This window comes from Macaca thibetana, chromosome 10, assembly GCF_024542745.1.
Source record: "Macaca thibetana thibetana isolate TM-01 chromosome 10, ASM2454274v1, whole genome shotgun sequence".
Taxonomy (NCBI): Eukaryota; Metazoa; Chordata; class Mammalia; order Primates; family Cercopithecidae; genus Macaca; species Macaca thibetana.
Window position 1 is genome coordinate 62,870,282 of NC_065587.1, and position 16,790 is coordinate 62,887,071.

A 16,790-nucleotide genomic window follows, 5' to 3' on the forward strand; every position below is an offset into this window, starting at 1 on the left:
TTCAAACTACTGACCTCAGGTGATTCAGCCACCTTGGCCTCCCAAAGTGCTAGGATTACAGGCATGAGCCACCACACCTGACCTGTTTTTGCATTTTTTTTGTAGAGACGGGGTTTCAGCATGTTGCCCAGGCAGGTCTGGAACTTGTGAGCTTAAGTGATCTGCCCGCCTCAGCCTCCCAAAGTGCTGGGATTACAGCCATGAGCCACTACACCCAGCCCATTTTAATTTTTGTATATGGTGTTAGATAAGGGTCTAAAGTCATTCTTTTACACATGGATATCTTTTCCCAGCACTATTTGTTGAAAGACTGCCCTTTCCCATTGAATGAGCTTAGAATCCTTGTTGAAAAGTCACTTGAGCATAGATATGGGAGTTTAATTCTGGACCCTCTATTCTATTAATTGGACTATATGTCTATCTGTATTCAGTACCACACTGTTTTGATAACCATAGCTTTGTGTCAAAAGTTTTAAAATCAGGAGATGTGAGACCTCCAACTTTATTTTTCTTTCTTAAGATTGTTTTAGCTATTCAAGATTTCTTGAGAGTCTGTATGAGTTTTAGGATAGATTTTTCTCTTTCTGCAAAAACATTGTTGGAATTTTGACAGAGATTGCCTTGAATATGGACATTGCATTGGCTAGCATTGACATCTTAAGAATATTAAGTCTTCCAGTCCATGATCATAGGATGTCTTTTCATTCACGTCTTCTTTAATTTCTTCAGCAACATTTTGTAGTTTTCAGTATATGTCTTTTGTAAGACAAGTCCTTGCTTAAGATTATTCCTAAGTATTGTATTATTTTTGATGCTATTGTAAGTAAGTGGAATTGTCTTAATTTCATTTTTTAGATTGTTCATTAATGTAATGTAAAGGAACACAAGTGATGTTGTATTGATTTTCTTATCTTGAAGCTTTGCTGATTTATTTATTAGTTCTGTCAGGTTTTATGGGTTCTTTAGGTTTTTTGAGTTTTCCATACATAAGATTTTGTCATCTATGAACAAAGATAATTTTACTTCTTTCTTTCCAATTTGAATTTCTTTTTCCTGCCTAATTGCTCTGGCTAGGAATTCCAGTTCTATGTTGAATACAAGTGGTGAAAGCAAACATCCTTGTTTTACTCCTGATCTTAGAGGAACACCTTTCAGGTTTTCAATTTGAGAATGATGTTAGCTGTGGGTTTTTTATATACAGTTGACCCTTGAACAACATGTTTTTGCACTGTACAAGTCCACTTGTATACAAATTTTTTTCAGCCGACACAGAATGAAAATACAGTATTTGAGGGATGTGATACCTGTGTATATAGAGGGCCATCTTTTTGTACATGGGGATTCTACAGGGCGAAATGGAGGACTTGAGTATGCATAGATTCAGGTATATGCAGGGGCTCCTGGAAGAAATCTCCTGTGTATACCAAGGGATTACTGTATATCCTTTATTTTGTTTAGGTAGTTTCCTTCTCTCTTCCTAGCTTTTGGAGTATTTTTTATCATGAAAGGGTGTTAAATTTTGTCAAATGCTTTCCTGTATCACTTGAAATGATTATGTGGCCATTTTCCCTTTGTCCTTTTAATATGGTGTGTTATACAGATTGATTTCCTTATTTCAAATTATCCTTACCTTCTAAGAATAAGTTCTACTTGGTCATGGTGTATAACCCTCTTCATATGCTGTTGAATTTGTTTTGCTAGTATTTAGTTGAGGATTTTTGCACCAATATTCACAAGAGATAGTGGTCTGTATTTTTTCTTATGCTTAGTCTGGCTTTGCTGTCAAGTGATGTACCTTTAGCCACTTAAAAAATACATTTGACCTTTCAAGAGAATATTATGATCCTGGTGAGCTGTAAGTTTAGACTCAGGCTCACAGGATTTGATTCTGTTTTCAGATCTAACTTACGTTTTTTGCTAGCTTGTATTCTTTTGCAACTTTGAGTAAGTAGTTGGCCAGCCTCTGGAATTAACTGAAACTCCATTGTGTTATGTTGCTGTAGAATGGAGTTCACTGTGGGACAAATACATGTTGGATCTCATGGGTGAATCTGAATCAGCGAAGAATCATTCTAAAGATTGATGGGATACTGTGAGAAGGCTATATATTCTTTTTAATTGTTTTTTTTTTAGAGACAAGGTCTTGTTCTGTTACCAAAGCTATAGTGCAGTGGCATGAATATGGCTCACTGTAGCCTTGAACTCCTGGGCTCAAGTGATCCTCCCTCTTTGACCTCCCAAAGCATTGGGATTACTGTGTGAGTCACCATGCCCAAGCCATTATTTATTTATTTACTTTTGAGACTTACTCTGTCTCCCAGGCTGGAATGCAGTAGCATGATCTTGGCTCACTACAGCTTCTGTCTCCCAGGTTCAAGCGATTCACTTGCCTCACCCTCCCAAGTAGCTGGGACTACAGGTGTGCACCACCACACCTGGCTAATTTTTGTATTTTTAGTAGAAACAGGGTTTCACCATATTGGCCAGCCTGGTCTCAAACTCCTGACCTCAGGTGATCCGCCCACCACAGCCTCCCAAAGTGCTGGGATTACAGGCATGTGCCACCATGCCTAGCTGTTACTCATAATTTTTATTATAAATCTAGGCCAGGCATGGTGGCTCATGCCTGTAATCTCAGTATTTCAGAGGCCGAGGCAGGAGGATTACTCGAGGCTTGCAGTTTAAGACCAGCTTGGGCAACATAGCGAGACCCAGTCTCTACCAAAAACTTAAAAAATTAGCCAGCATAGTGGCACATGCCTGTAGTCCCAGCTACTCAGGAGGCTAAAGTGGAAGGATAACATGAGCCCATGATTTCAAGGCTGCAGTGAGCTAAGAAGGTGCTACTACACTCCAGCCCAAGAAACAGAGTAAGACCCCATCTCCAAAAATAAAAAATAAATAAAATAAATCTAGTGTGTTACCTTTTAAATTAGCATATGACCAGTTCTTATTATAATACTTAAATTATTTTAATATTAATGGAAAAGGACTAAAAACTGTTGACCTTAGACAATAACTTGAATTTGTCCTATCTCTTACAAGCACATTTTGAATCATCAGCTTCTGATAAGATAGACATGTTAATCAGATATTTATAACCAAACATGACTGCAGTGTATCCCACAACTAGATGGTTGGCTAGCCCATTCTGTTGCCCAGGTTGGAGTACAGTGACTATTCACAAGCACAGTTACAGCACGCTACAGCCCAAACTACTAGGCTCAAGTGATCCTCCTTCATTACCCTCCAAGAAGCTGGGTCTACAGGCAAATTTAAGTGTATTTCTCTACTAATCGTTTTATTATTATTATTTTGAGACAGGGTCTTGCTCTGTCGCCCAGACTAGAATGCAGAGGCACGATAATGGCTCACTGCAGTCTACCTCCCGGGCTCAAGAGCTCCTCCTGCCTCCTGAGTAGTAGGACCACAGGCGTGCACCACCCCATCCAGCTAGATTTTTTTTTTTTTTTTTTTTTTTTAGAAAGAGAGTCTCACTGTGTTTCCCAGGCTGGTCTCTAACTCCTGGGCTCAAGCGATCCTCCCACCTCAGCCTCCCGAAGTGGCTGGGATTACGGGTGTGAGCCACCATGCCCAACCAATTGTTCTTGTAATAATTTTTTTTTTTTTTTTTTTTTTTGGAGACGGAGTCTTGCTCTGTCACCCAGGCTGGAGTGCAGTGGCCGGATCTCAGCTCACTGCAAGCTCCACCTCCCGGGTTTACGCCATTCTCCTGCCTCAGCCTCCTGAGTAGCTGGGACTACAGGCGCCCGCCACCGCGCCGGGCTAGTTTTTTGTATTTTTAGTAGAGACGGGGTTTCACCGTGTTAGCCAGGATGGTCTCGATCTCCTGACCTCGTGATCCGCCCGCCTCGGCCTCCCAAAGTGCTGGGATTACAGGCTTGAGCCACCGCGCCCGGCAATTTTTTTTTTTTTTAAGATGGAGTCTCGGTCTGTCGCCAGGCTGGAGTGCAGTGGTGCGATCTCGGCGCACTGCAAGCTCCACCTCCCGGATTCCCGCCATTCTCCTGCCTCAGCCTCCCGAGTAGCTGGGACTACAGGCGCCCGCAACCGCACCCGGCTAATTTTTTGTTGTTTTTAGTAGAGACGGGGTTTCACCGTGGTCTCGATCTCCTGACCTTGTGATCCTCCCGCCTCGGCCTCCCAAAATGCTGGGATTACAGGCGTGAGCCACCGCGCCCGGCCAATTTTTTTTGTTTTTAGTAGAGACAGGGTTTCACCATGTTGATCAGGACGGTCTCAATCTCCTGACCTCGTGATCCACTGCCTCAGCCTCCCAAAGTACTAGTATTACAGGTGTGAGCCACCGCGCCTGGCCTAATAATTTTTTTTTTTTTTTTGAGACGGAGTCTTGCTCTGTCACCCAGGCTGGAGTGCAGTGGCGCGATCTTGGCTCACTGCCGCCCGGGTTTAAGCAATTCTCCTGCCTCAGCGTCCTAAGTAGCTGGGATTACAGGTGTGTGCCACCACGCCCGGCTAATTTTTGTATTTTTAGTAGAGACGGGATTTCAGCATCTTAGCCAGGCTGGTCTTGAACTCCTGACCTTGTGACCCACCCGTCTCAGCCTCCCAAAGTGCTGGGATTACAGGCGTGAGCCACTGTGCCCAGCAATAATTTTTTATATGTCCTCTTTTCTCTATGCTAAATAAATCTTCCTTAATTTATACTCTTCCTCAATCATGTTTTTCTCCATTCTTTTGTCACTTGCTATCATGGAAAGTCTTAGCTCACGCTCTGAATTATAGTTTTATATTAAGATAAAACATGAGGAATTTATTTTTTTTTTTTTTTTGAGATGGAGTCTCACTCTGTCGCCCAGGCTGGAGTGCAGTGACACGATCTCGGCTCACTGCAGGCTCCGTCGCCTCCCGGGTTCACGCCATTCTCCTGCCTCAGCCTCCCTAGAAGCTGGGAATACAGGCGCCCACCACCACGCCCGGCTAATTTTTTTTTTTGCATTTTCAGTAGAGGTGGGATTTCACCGTGTTCACCAGGATGGCCTCGATCTCCTGACCTCGTGATCTGCCCGCCTCGGCCTCCCAAAGTGCTGGGATTACAGTCGTGAGCTACCGCACCCGGCCGAGGATTATTTTTTACGTTTTTATATCAAATCCTATTTCTTTCACAGTACCGCTAACGTATTTTCTGACCTTGGGCATAGTGATTATCTATTTATTTCTTAGATTTCAGTTTAGCTGTTTGAAAATAATAGTAGCTTAAACAAGAGAATTTATCTTTCACGTAAAGTCTGTGTAAGTAGTATGGGACTGCTGTGGTTACCATGACCATTAGGAACCCAGGTCCTGGCCAGGCGTGGTGGTTGACGCCTGTAATCCTAGCACTTTGGGAGGCCGGGATGGGCAGATCACGAGGTCAGGAGTTCGAGACTATCCTGGCTAACATGGTGAAACCCCATCTCTACTAAAAATACAAAAAAATTACCCGGGCATGGTAGCAGGCACCTGTAGTCCCAGCTAATCAGAAGGCTGAAGCAGGAGAATGGCGTGAACCTGGGCAACGGGGTTGCAGTGAGCCGAGATTGCGACACCACACTCTAGCCTGGGCGACAGAGCAAGACTCCATCTCAAAAAATAAAAAAACCCAGGTCCCTTCAAGGATTTTTTGGCCATTCTCAACACAAGGTTTCTAACTCAGTCCATGATGACTGCTTCCCTTCCAGATATCATATCTGCATTCTAGCCAGCAGGAAGAAAAAGAGCATGCCTCCTCACCTTCAGAACCTGTCCCAGAAGTTACATACACCAGTGCTGTTTATTTCCCACTTAGTCATGTAGCCACTTGTAGAATTTATTTATTTATTTATTTATTTTTTGGAGACAAGGTCTCGCTCAGTCACCCATGCTGGGGTGCAGTGGCAAGATCATGGCTCACTGCAGCCTCAACCTCCTGGGCTCAAGCGATCCTCTCACCTCAGCCTCCTGAGTAGCTGGGACTATAGGCACAGGCTACCACACCCAGCTAATTTTTTAATTTTTTGTAGATAAGGTGTTTCGCTATGTTGCTTAGGATGGTTTCAAACTCCTGGACTCAACCAGTCCATCCACCTCACCTTCCCAATGTGCTGGGATTACAGATGTGAGCCACCGTGCCCAGGCAGAATTTTCAAAGGGGCAAATATAGTCTTTATTACAGGAAGCCAGGTGTAAATGTCAAGGGTTCTGTTATTGCAGAAGAGGAGACAGACACTGGAAAACAACTCATTTATAGCTTCTACAACCATTCTTTGTCTTCTGTTCCTTTCAATTATAGCTCATTTATTTTCATTACATTGTGGGTTTTGGAGCAACTGATTCTCCAAGGAATTTCATCTTTTAGGGAAACCCCTTCTTTGAATGAAATAGTCTCCAGAAGTATAAACAAAACATATGAAAGCAGGGCTGCTTTGGTTGACAATTAGGATGGTTGAGGGAGAGTCTTGCTCTTTTCACCACCTTTACTGGCTTCTCTTCTCTGTCCCTCCACCCCCTCCTATGCCTAAGGACTGTTTACAGAGCTTGAAAATATAGCGGTTTCCCCATTTACTTACCGTTTTTAATTTTCAAAATGGCAAATTATTGCCTCTGATAATTAACCTAAGTTTGAAAGAAGTAGGCTTTTTTTGGTGAATTCTTCATTTTGAATGTTGTTTTAGAATCTAACATCCTTTTCCTTTCATTTAATTATAACCTACTCAGTATAGATAAGAAGCTAGAAAATATAAAAGGAACTGAAATGTCTGAATCTATAATAAATTCAAAATAACCATTCACTGAGTAAATTATAACGATTATCTATGCTGAACTCAGTGTGATGCTGGTGTTCTATGCCTACATAGAATTTACCGTGAATGTTAGAATCAGAAGCCTGCCAGCATATGTGTATCCTGTAAGCATTGGATCAGTTCTGTAAAAGATACTTTACCAAGTGTTACTTAATTACATATTATTTTTAATTCTTCTAGCTAGGACTATATCTCTTATCTTATCCTTTCATGAATATAAAGTTCTAGTGTCTTTCCCTTTGCTCTGACCCTACTGTTTCCTCAGCATGGCTGGACCAGAAACAAGGGGAGAGGATACAGAAAATTTGTTTGCTATAAAATAAATCACTGGTGGCTTTGGAGTCAACTATTTGTCTCTCTTTATATTAGATTACTGAGTAGCTTAAATTAGTTTTTAAGCTCAGTTTGTAGGTATTTTTCTGACAAAGATAATTTTCTGTAAGGGGTAACTTACTTTCTTTTTTTTTCCTCTCTGAAAATTTAAAGACATAGTTTGGGCCGGGTGCGGTGACTCACCCTGTAATCCCAGCACTTTGGGAGGCCGAGGCAGGCAGATCGCCTGACCTCAGGAGTTTGAGACCACTCTGGGCAACATGGTGAAACCACATCTCTACTCAAATACAAAAAAAAAAAAAAATTAGCCAGGCATGGTGATGCTTGCCTGTAGTCCCAGCTACTTGGGAGGATAAGACACGAGAATCACTTGAGCCCGGAGGCGGAGGTTGCAGTGAGCCAAGATCGTGCCACTGCACTCCAACTTAGGCTACAGAGTAAGACTCTGTCTCAAAAAAAAAAAAAAAGAGTTTGAATAGAACAGTCTGGTTTAGGAATACCACATCAGGGTTATCAATTCTTAAAATAATAAAAGTCTTGCAGGATCTTAGGGCCAGGGAACTGAACTGAATTTATTTTCACATGCTTTAAAAAAAAAAGCTTTGTATCTTATTTAACATTCCTGTTTTGTTCCCATTGTGCTCATAAAAAGTGTAGAATATAGGAGCAATTTTTTTTTTTTTTTTTTTTTTTTTTTTGAGACGGAGTCTCGCTCTGTCTCCCAGGCTGGAGTGCAGTGGCGCAATCTCGGCTCACTGCAAGCTGCGCCTCCCGGGTTCACGCCATTCTCCTGCCTCAGCCTCCCGAGTAGCTGGGACTACAGGCGCCCGCCACTGCGCCCGGCTAATTTTTTCCATTTTTAGTAGAGAGGGGGTTTCACCATGGTCTCGATCTCCTGACCTTGTGATCCGCCCGCCTCGGCCTCCCAAAGTGCTGGGATTACAAGCGTGAGCCACCGCGCCCGGCCTATAGGAGCAATTTTTAAATGGTTTTGCTTTCTGACTCATTTTGGAGTCAAACGTATATTATTTGGCATGTTAGGCCTCCTATCAATTTTACCTGAACCCAAAGAGAATAGACAGAGACTTCTGAGCTTTGAAAAATTATGCGTTCGGGCCGGGCACAGTGGCTCACACCTGTAATCCCATTACTTTGGGAGGCTGCAGTGCGTGGGTTACTTGAAGTCAGGAGTTAAAGACAAGCCTGGCCAACATGATCAAACCCTGTCTCTACGAAAAATACAAAAATTAGCTAGGCATGGTGGCCTGCAACTGTATGTCCAGTTACTCGGGAGGCTAAGGCAGTAACTGCTTTACACAGAAGGCAGAGGTTGCAGTGAGGCAAGATGGTGCCACTGCACTCCAGCCTGGGTGACAAAGCGAGAATCCACCTAAGAAGAAAAAAAAAAAAGGAAAAATTATGTATTCATAATTGTCATGATGCAGGTAAATCTATATTTCAGTTTTTCTTTACATAGTTGGCAGCATAGAGTAATAGATGACATCTTTAAAAAAAATTTTCAAGTAGCTTTGCTTTAATCTATATCCTCCTGCCATAGCAGTGAACTAGTGCTATAGAACAGAAATTTTATTTAATTTAGTATATCAACAGCCTATGTTTTTAATCTTGGTCTGAAAGCCCATGTTCATGGTAAGACATAAAAATTTGAGAAATGATTTACTTGGTGTTTTGCATCAATGTATTACCTTCTATTTTAGGTCTATCATTTGGCAAGTGTACGCTTACGTGATCTATGTCTAAAACTGGATGTTTCAAATGAGTTACGAAGGAAGATATGGACGTGTTTTGAATTCACTTTAGTTCACTGCCCTGATCTAATGAAAGACAGGCATTTGGATCAGCTCCTCCTTTGTGCCTTTTATATCATGGCAAAGGTAATGTATACATTGGGAGAAGAGGCTGGGCATGGTGGCTCACACGTATAATCCTAGCACTTTGGGAGGTCAAGGCAAGGAGATCACTTGAGCCCAAGATTTCGAGATCAGCTTGGGCAACATGGTGAAACCTTGTCTCTGTAAAAAATGTAAAAGTTAGCTGGGCATTGTTGCTTGCACCTATAGGCCCAGCTACTTGGGAGACTGAGGTGGGAGGATCTCTTGAGCCCAGGAGGCCAAGGTTGCAGTGACCCGAGATCATGACACTGCACTTCAGTCTGGGCAATAGAGCAAGACCCCTGTCTCAAGAAAAAAAAAGTTTCTGTACCATATTGCATATTGCTTTCTCGTGATTTATTGTGCTGCCCCAGAAGAGCATTTTACTTTCTAGTTGCTACAACGTGTTTTAAGTCATAGAATAACATATCTTGCTTGTTTTTTAAAATTCTCATATATCTGATACAATCATTTGTCTTTACCACACTGGCCACACTGGCAGTCCTAGCAGATATATACAGTTAAGATTTGATTTTTCAGCTTTTTGAGACAGAGCATATGTTTTTAAACTCCTTTGTGACCCCTCCTCCCAGAATGCCTCTTTGAAATCTCTGTAAAAAATAGGTCTTAGGCCGGGCGCGGTGGCTCACGCCTGTAATCCCAGCACTTTGGAAGCCCAAGGCGGATGGATCACAAGGTCAGGAGATCAAGACCATCCTGGCTAACACGGTGAAACCCCGTCTCTACTAAAAATACAAAAAATTAGCCGATCGTGGTGGTGGGCGCCTGTAGTCCCAGCTACTCAGGAGGCTGAGGCAGGAGAACGGCGTGAACCTGGGAGGCGGAGCTTGCAGTGAGCCGAGATTGCGCCACTGCACTCCAGCCTGCGCGACAGAGCACGACTCCGTCTCAAATAAATAAATAAATAATAGGTCTTAGTAATTGTGTCTGCAGCACTATGGCAGTTAACGAGAACATGCACCATACAAAAGGCAACTAAAAGGGAGCCAACAAGAAAATGGTTGATTCATTTTTTAAGAAAGATTAGTTTGATGTAAAAAAGCACCGAGTATGTTCAATACAAGAAATACTGGAAAGACACTAGTTACCTGGACTCAAGGAACCAAATTGCATCTGATAGCCTCAAGAGTCATGTGTTTGAAGTGAATCTTGCTGATTTGCAGAATGGTGAAGTTGCAGTTAGAAAACTCAACCTGATGGGCCGGGCGTGGGCTCACGCCTATAATCCCAGCACTTTGGGAGGCTAAGGCAGGCAGATCACGAGGTCAGGAGATCGAGACCATCCTGGCTAACACGGTGAAACCCTGTCTCTACTAAAAATACAAAAATTAGCTGGGCGTGGTGGCACACTCCTGTAGTCCCAGCTACTCAGGAAGGTCTCCTGAGGCAGGAGAATCACTTGAACCCGGGAGGCGGAGGTTGCAGTAAGCCAAGATCACGCCACTGCACTCTAGCCTAGATGACAGAGCGAGACTCTATCTCAAAAAAAGAAAAAAAAAATTAAAAACTTAAAAGATAAATGTTACTAGCTAATCGTGTGTTTTCCAGAAGACTGTTAGAGTTCAGGCTTTGCCATTTCTAGCTCATCATTATAGAGAACAGGGTTAGCACTAATGGACAGTGAAGCAAGGGAAAGGAGTAACTTAAGTGAAGTTTATGATCACAGAGATCCCAGAAGGAATTCCTTTTTCTTCCTTTTGGCCACCACTGTGACTTCTGTCTAAACATTAGAAACCCTACAGTCTGGGCCGGGCGCGGTGGCTCAAGCCTGTAATCCCAGCACTTTGGGAGGCCGAGACGGGCGGATCACGAGGTCAGGAGATCAAGACCATCCTGGCTAACACGGTGAAACCCCGTCTCTACTAAAAATACAAAAAATTAGCCGGGCGTGGTGGCGGGCGCCTGTAGTCCCAGCTACTCGGAGGCTGAGGCGGGAGAATGGCGTGAACCCGGGAGGCGGAGCTTGCAGCGAGCCGAGATCGCGCCGCTGCACTCCAGCCTGGGAGACACAGCGAGACTCCGTCTCAAAAAAAAAAAAAGAAACCCTACAGTCTGTCCTGAAATGTTAAAACCTAATCCTATAATAGCCACTCAGTTTGATTGAGGATCATCACTGTAAGATATTTTTAATCCTTTGTATGTAGTTAATTTACTTTTAAGTAAGTACTTAAAATTAATAAAACTGGAGACTGCAGGGCATTAAACAGATCTGAGTTTTCTTATATCTTTTTTTATATAAAGAAATGGATTTTCAGTAGAGTCACACCATAACAGTTTCAGTGCTTTTTGATTAATGAAACTATTAAGTGATTCCCCACAGGCTACAAAGCCTGAACTGTAAAGGTAGAAAAAAATCATAAATGTTAGTGGTTTTTAGTCATGGACTGGCCTGGGGTTAATGGTTTTCTGCAAGGTTGCTCTCAGTGCCAACTTATAATTGAAGTTTTGTTCAGAGTCATTTTTCTTTCAAAAAGCATTTGATAAATGCAGTTTTTATTTTCCTTAGGTAACAAAAGAAGAAAGAACTTTTCAAGAAATTATGAAAAGTTACAGGAATCAGCCCCAAGCTAATAGTCACGTGAGTTACATTATTTCTCCTACTGTCCAAAAATAGATTTACTGTTTTCCACTGACAAGTTATATAAAAGGTAAACTTATTTTATAGCTTTAATATACTTCAGATTTTCTATTTTAATGGATAACATTAAAACTCAAGAGATAATTTCATCAAAGGACAATTTCAGTAGAAGCCAGGAAATCTAACTGTTTCCGATTCATCCATATACTTTCATATACTTCTCATAAGTTCTGCCATTCTATTTGTTCATTTAATGAAAGATATGTATAATGGCTCACGCCTGTAATCCCAGCACTTTGGGAGGCGGAGTCAGGTGGATTACCTGAGGTCAGGAGTTCGAGACCAGTCTGGCCAACATGGTAAAATCCTGTCTCTACTAAAAATACAGAAATTAGCCAGGCATGGTGGCACACGCCTGTAATCCCAGCTACTCGGGAGGCTGATGCAGGAGAATTGCTTGAGCCCGGGAGGCGGAGGTTGCCGTGAGCCAAGATTGTTCCACTGCACTCCAGCCTGGCCGACAGAGCGAGACTCTATCTCAGAAAAAAAAAAAAAAAGATATGTATAATAATAATATTCTTTAATTATATAACTTTATTTTATTTTATTTTTTTTTTTTTTTTGAGACGGAGTCTGGCTCTGTCACCCAGGCTGGAGTGCAGTGGCGCGATCTCGGCTCACTGCAAGCTCCGCCTCTCGGGTTTACGCCATTCTCCTGCCTCAGCCTCCCGAGTAGCTGGGACTACAGGCGCCCGCCACCTCGCCCGGCTAGTTTTTTGTATTTTTTAGTAGAGACGGGGTTTCACCGTGTTAGCCAGGATGGTCTCGATCTCCTGACCTCGTGATCCGCCCGTCTCGGCCTCCCAAAGTGCTGGGATTACAGGCTTGAGCCACCGCGCCCGGCCATAATTTTATTTTTTTTAATGATATTTAAACCCAGTGAAATTTTAGGGTTCATTAACCTAACTACAGCTTCTTTTGCCATCTGCTAAGCACCCTAATGTTTGCATCTTTGAATAGATGTTAAACATTTCTGATTATATTGTTCTCGCTGTGGTGAAAATTGCATGAAACCTTTCAGTCATAGTAGCAGAGTGGACTGGCACACAATAAGCATTTAATGAATGTTAATGTCATATTGTTGTTATTATTGTACCTGAAGAACACAAGTAAATTACCCTAAGGGTTTGATCATTCAAGAACCTGGTTGCTCTGCTCTTAGGAAGCATAATGGTCTCTTCTCTGGCCCTGGAAATTGTAGCCAGAAAGAGAGTGAGAGTGGCCTAGATTGCAGACCAACACAGAGATGTGGCCTCAGTATTAGTAGTTATATCCCCTTCTAAGAGAGCTTTAAGCCCTAAAATACATTATAGCAAGCAATATAGAGACATTTGAAGAACCAAGTGCAGGCATTTGTTATATCCTGTGATAAGCTAAGATTTTCTGGGCTTCTTCAGGAAAATCCCTCAGGAACAGAGCCTAGAAAGCTCTAGATTGTCCTTGAAGATCATTAAGGTGAGATTAGTGTGAGTCAAAAATGGGCCAAGCCATGGCTCCCTGAATATCCTCTTAATACCAGTAACCTATAATATAGTACAAGGGGGAATGGATCATGCCTTTCCAGCTATCTCAGAGGTGAGATAGTTCAGGGGCAGGGAAGGGAAAAGATTTTCATGTGGCCATCTGAAAGGAGATGGGAATGGGCTGGGGGCAGAAAAACAAGCTGCTTTAAGAACAAACGACCTTGGCCAGGCACAGTGGCTCACGCCTGTAATCCCACCAGTTAAGGAAGCCAAGGCAGGCAGATTGCTTGAGCCCAGGAGGTCAATGCTACAGTGAGCCATAATTGTGCCACTGCACTCCAGTCTGAGCCATGGAGTGAGACCCTGTCTCTCAAAAGAAAAAAAAAAGACCAATCGATTGTTGTGTAAGGAATTAAAAAGGAGGAATTAATTCAGGTCTTTTGTTTTTTGTTTGTTTGTTTGTTTGTTTGTTTTCTTTTGTTTTGTATTTGGGACAGAGTCTTGCTCTGTTGTCCAGGCTGGAGCGCAGTGGTACAATCTCAGCTCAGTGCAACCTTCACCCCCTGGCTTCAAGCAGTTCTCCTGCCTCAGCCTCCCTAGTAGCTGGAATTACAAGTATGTGCTACCATGCCCAGCTAATTTTTATATTTTTAGTAGAGACGGGCTTTCACCATGTTGGCCAGGCTGGTCTTGAATGCCTGGCCTCAAGTGATCTGCCCGCCTTGGCCTCCCAAAGTGCTGGGATTACAGGTGTGAGCCACTGCACCTGACCAAACTCAGGTCTTTGAAGTTGCTTTTATTTAGTAAAACCCAATCATCAGTCTTTAGTTGCTATTTCTTCTATTTTATAAACTAAGCCCATCTTAGATGGTAAGCTCTTCTCCAGTATCCCCTCTTTTATGGTATGTGTTATAATCTATGCTTACTAGAGCTAATAACATTTTATCCTTGAGTATCACTTATACAGACAAATAGTTTTTTATTGGCTTGATATTTTGCTCTTCTCACTTTGATTTTGTTTAACATGTACCTCTGTGACTGAGCAGTTCTTTTTTTCTCCTCTGGTGTGTAGGTATATAGAAGTGTTCTGCTGAAAAGTATTCCAAGAGAATTTGTGGCATATAATAAAAATATAAATGATGACTTTGAAATGATAGATTGTGGTAAGTTATCCAATTTAACATATGTAAAACACATTGGATCACACTGTACATAATACAGTGGGTGTCAGACAACATGGAAATGTGAATCATGAGGAGGTGAGGTAGACAATACACACACGTTTTGAAAACAATTATGTTTGAGATTAGAATGTGCTGGTATAGTTTATTGAAACCATTAATTTGTCCCCCGTTAATTGTGTTTTGGAAGAAATTTTCTAGTCTACTTATACATGTTAATGAAACATATAAAAGAGACTTAATAAAATTCTTAAATCTGAATGACAGGGAAAACAAGGTAGCTGACAGTAATCTTCCCGAGGAGTCTATTAAGAAAATGTCCTGGCTGGGCGTGGTGGTTCACGCCTGTAATCCCAGCACTTTAGGAGGCCAAGGCGGTCAGATCACGAGGTCAAGAGATCAAGGCCATCCTGGCCAACATGGTGAAACTCCATCTCTACTTTAAAAAATACAAAAATTAACTAGTTGTGGGGTATGCATCTGTAGTCCCAGCTACTCAGGAGCCTGAGGCAGGAGAATCACTTGAACCCGGGAGTCAGAGGTTGCAGTGAGCTGAGATCACGCCACTGCACTCCAGCCTGGCAGCAGAGTGAGACTCTGTCGCACACACACACTCAAAAGAAAATGTCCTATTCATATAAGTATTATAGGTAATTCTGCTACCACAGGCAAGACTGCACCCTCTTGCCACCATCATGCTAAGACTTCAGGCACTAGTAATCTTTTTTAAAGAAAAGAAAATCAAATGGTTAGTATTCATACACCTCTTCTGTCTACCTCCTTTCCCTTGTCTCATCTTTCCATGTATTTAAGGTGTATGTAATATATACATGTGTATATACTGTGATTTTTTTTTTTTGTTTTGCTTTGTTTGAGATAGGGTTTTGTTCTGTCACCTACACTGGAGTGCAGTGGTATGATCATGACTCACTGCAGCATCGACCTCGCAGACTCAAGTAATCCTTCCACCTCAGCCTCCCGAATAGCTGCAACTACAGGCATGCGCCATCACCCTGGCTAATTTTTATATTTTTTGTAGAGACAGGATTTTGCCATGTTTGCTCAGGCTGGTCTTGAAATCGTGAGCTCAAGTGACCCGTCCACCTTGGCCTCCCAAAGTACTAGGATTACAGGCATGAGCCACTGTGCCAAGCCTAGGTACTGTGATTTCTTTAATACCACAGTGTGAGACATTTAGGTCATTTCTCCTTTTTTCTTCTCTTTTCTTTTCTTGTCTTGTCTTGTCTTGTCCTCTCCTATCCCCCACTCTCCTTTCCTCTCTTCTCCCCATCCCCATCCCTTCTCCTCCCCTCCCCCTCCCCTGCCCTCCTTTCTCTTTTCTTTTTTCTTTTCTTTTCTTTTTTTCTTTTCTGAGACAGGATCTCACTCTGTTACCCAGGCAGGAATGCAGTGGCACAATCATGGCTCACTGCAGCCCTGACCTCCCCCGTTCCTTTCATCTCAGTCTTGCTGTCACACCCAACTAATTTTTTGTAGAGGTGGGATTTTGCCATGTTGCCCAAGTTGGTCTCCAACTCTTGGACTCAAGCAATCTCCCTACCTTGGCCTCCCAAAGTTCTGGGCTGACAGGTGTAAGCCACCACGCCTGGCCAGGTTGCTTCTAGTTATGCACAGCTCTGTGATGAGTATCATTTGTAGCTTAAATATTTAGGCCACATCCTTAGGATAAATTCTTAAAAGAAAATCTGATGAATTAAAACAAGTTTTTAAATTATAAAAATATCCATAATCATTATGATGTCCACTGGGATATAAACTTTTAAGATTTCATTCACCAAAAAGATCTTTTAATAATGTCCTAGAATCTGACTTTTTGAGGATAATAGGCCAAACTCAATTCTTTTTACATAAGTGTGTTATTCTGGAGCCTTTTCAAGGCAATGAGGAGTATATAAGACAGTAACCCTGGCCAGGCGCGGTGGCTCACACCTGTAATCCCAGTACTTTGGGATGCCGAGGTGGGTGGATCATGAGATCAGGAGTTCGAGACCAGCCTGGCCAAGATGGTGAAACCCGTCTCTACTAAAACTACAAAAATTAGCCAGGTGCAGTGGGTGCAGTGGCAGGCACCTGTAATGCCAACTACTCAGGAGACTGAGGCAGGAGAATCACTTGAACTTGGGTGGCAGAGGTTGCAGTGAGCCAAGATCCTGCCACTGCACTCCAGTCTGGGTGACAGAGTGAGACTCCATCTCAAAAAAACAAAACAACAACAACAAATGCAGACAGTAACCCTGACAAACTATTAAAAAGCCTTTTTCTGTATTTGTTATACATGTTGCTTACCTATCTGGGGTGGTTTTTCTGTTCCTACAAAACCAGACATCAGGTTAGCTAGAAAGCTGTGGATCCCTTGCCTGTTTTGTGTTTTTTCTATACGAAACTAACTGCTAGCAAGTATCTGAGCTACAAGAGCAGTGAAGTAGAGAGTAGAAGCA

General features: G+C 42.4%; 2 protein-coding genes across 17 annotated transcripts in view; one reads left to right on the plus strand and one right to left on the minus strand.

Moving 5' to 3' along the window:
• The window catches only part of MANBAL (mannosidase beta like), a 634,273-nt gene that overhangs the window by 280,289 nt on the left and 337,194 nt on the right, over nt 1–16,790 (minus strand). The window lies entirely within an intron of this gene.
• The window catches only part of RBL1 (RB transcriptional corepressor like 1), a 90,104-nt gene that overhangs the window by 58,300 nt on the left and 15,014 nt on the right, over nt 1–16,790 (plus strand). For all 8 annotated transcript variants that reach the window (XM_050807013.1, XM_050807015.1, XM_050807018.1 and 5 more), the window contains 3 exons: nt 8,855–9,031; nt 11,556–11,627; nt 14,223–14,313. In XM_050807013.1, coding sequence (XP_050662970.1) covers nt 8,855–9,031; nt 11,556–11,627; nt 14,223–14,313 — 340 coding nt within the window. The remainder of the gene's footprint in view (nt 1–8,854; nt 9,032–11,555; nt 11,628–14,222; nt 14,314–16,790) is intronic.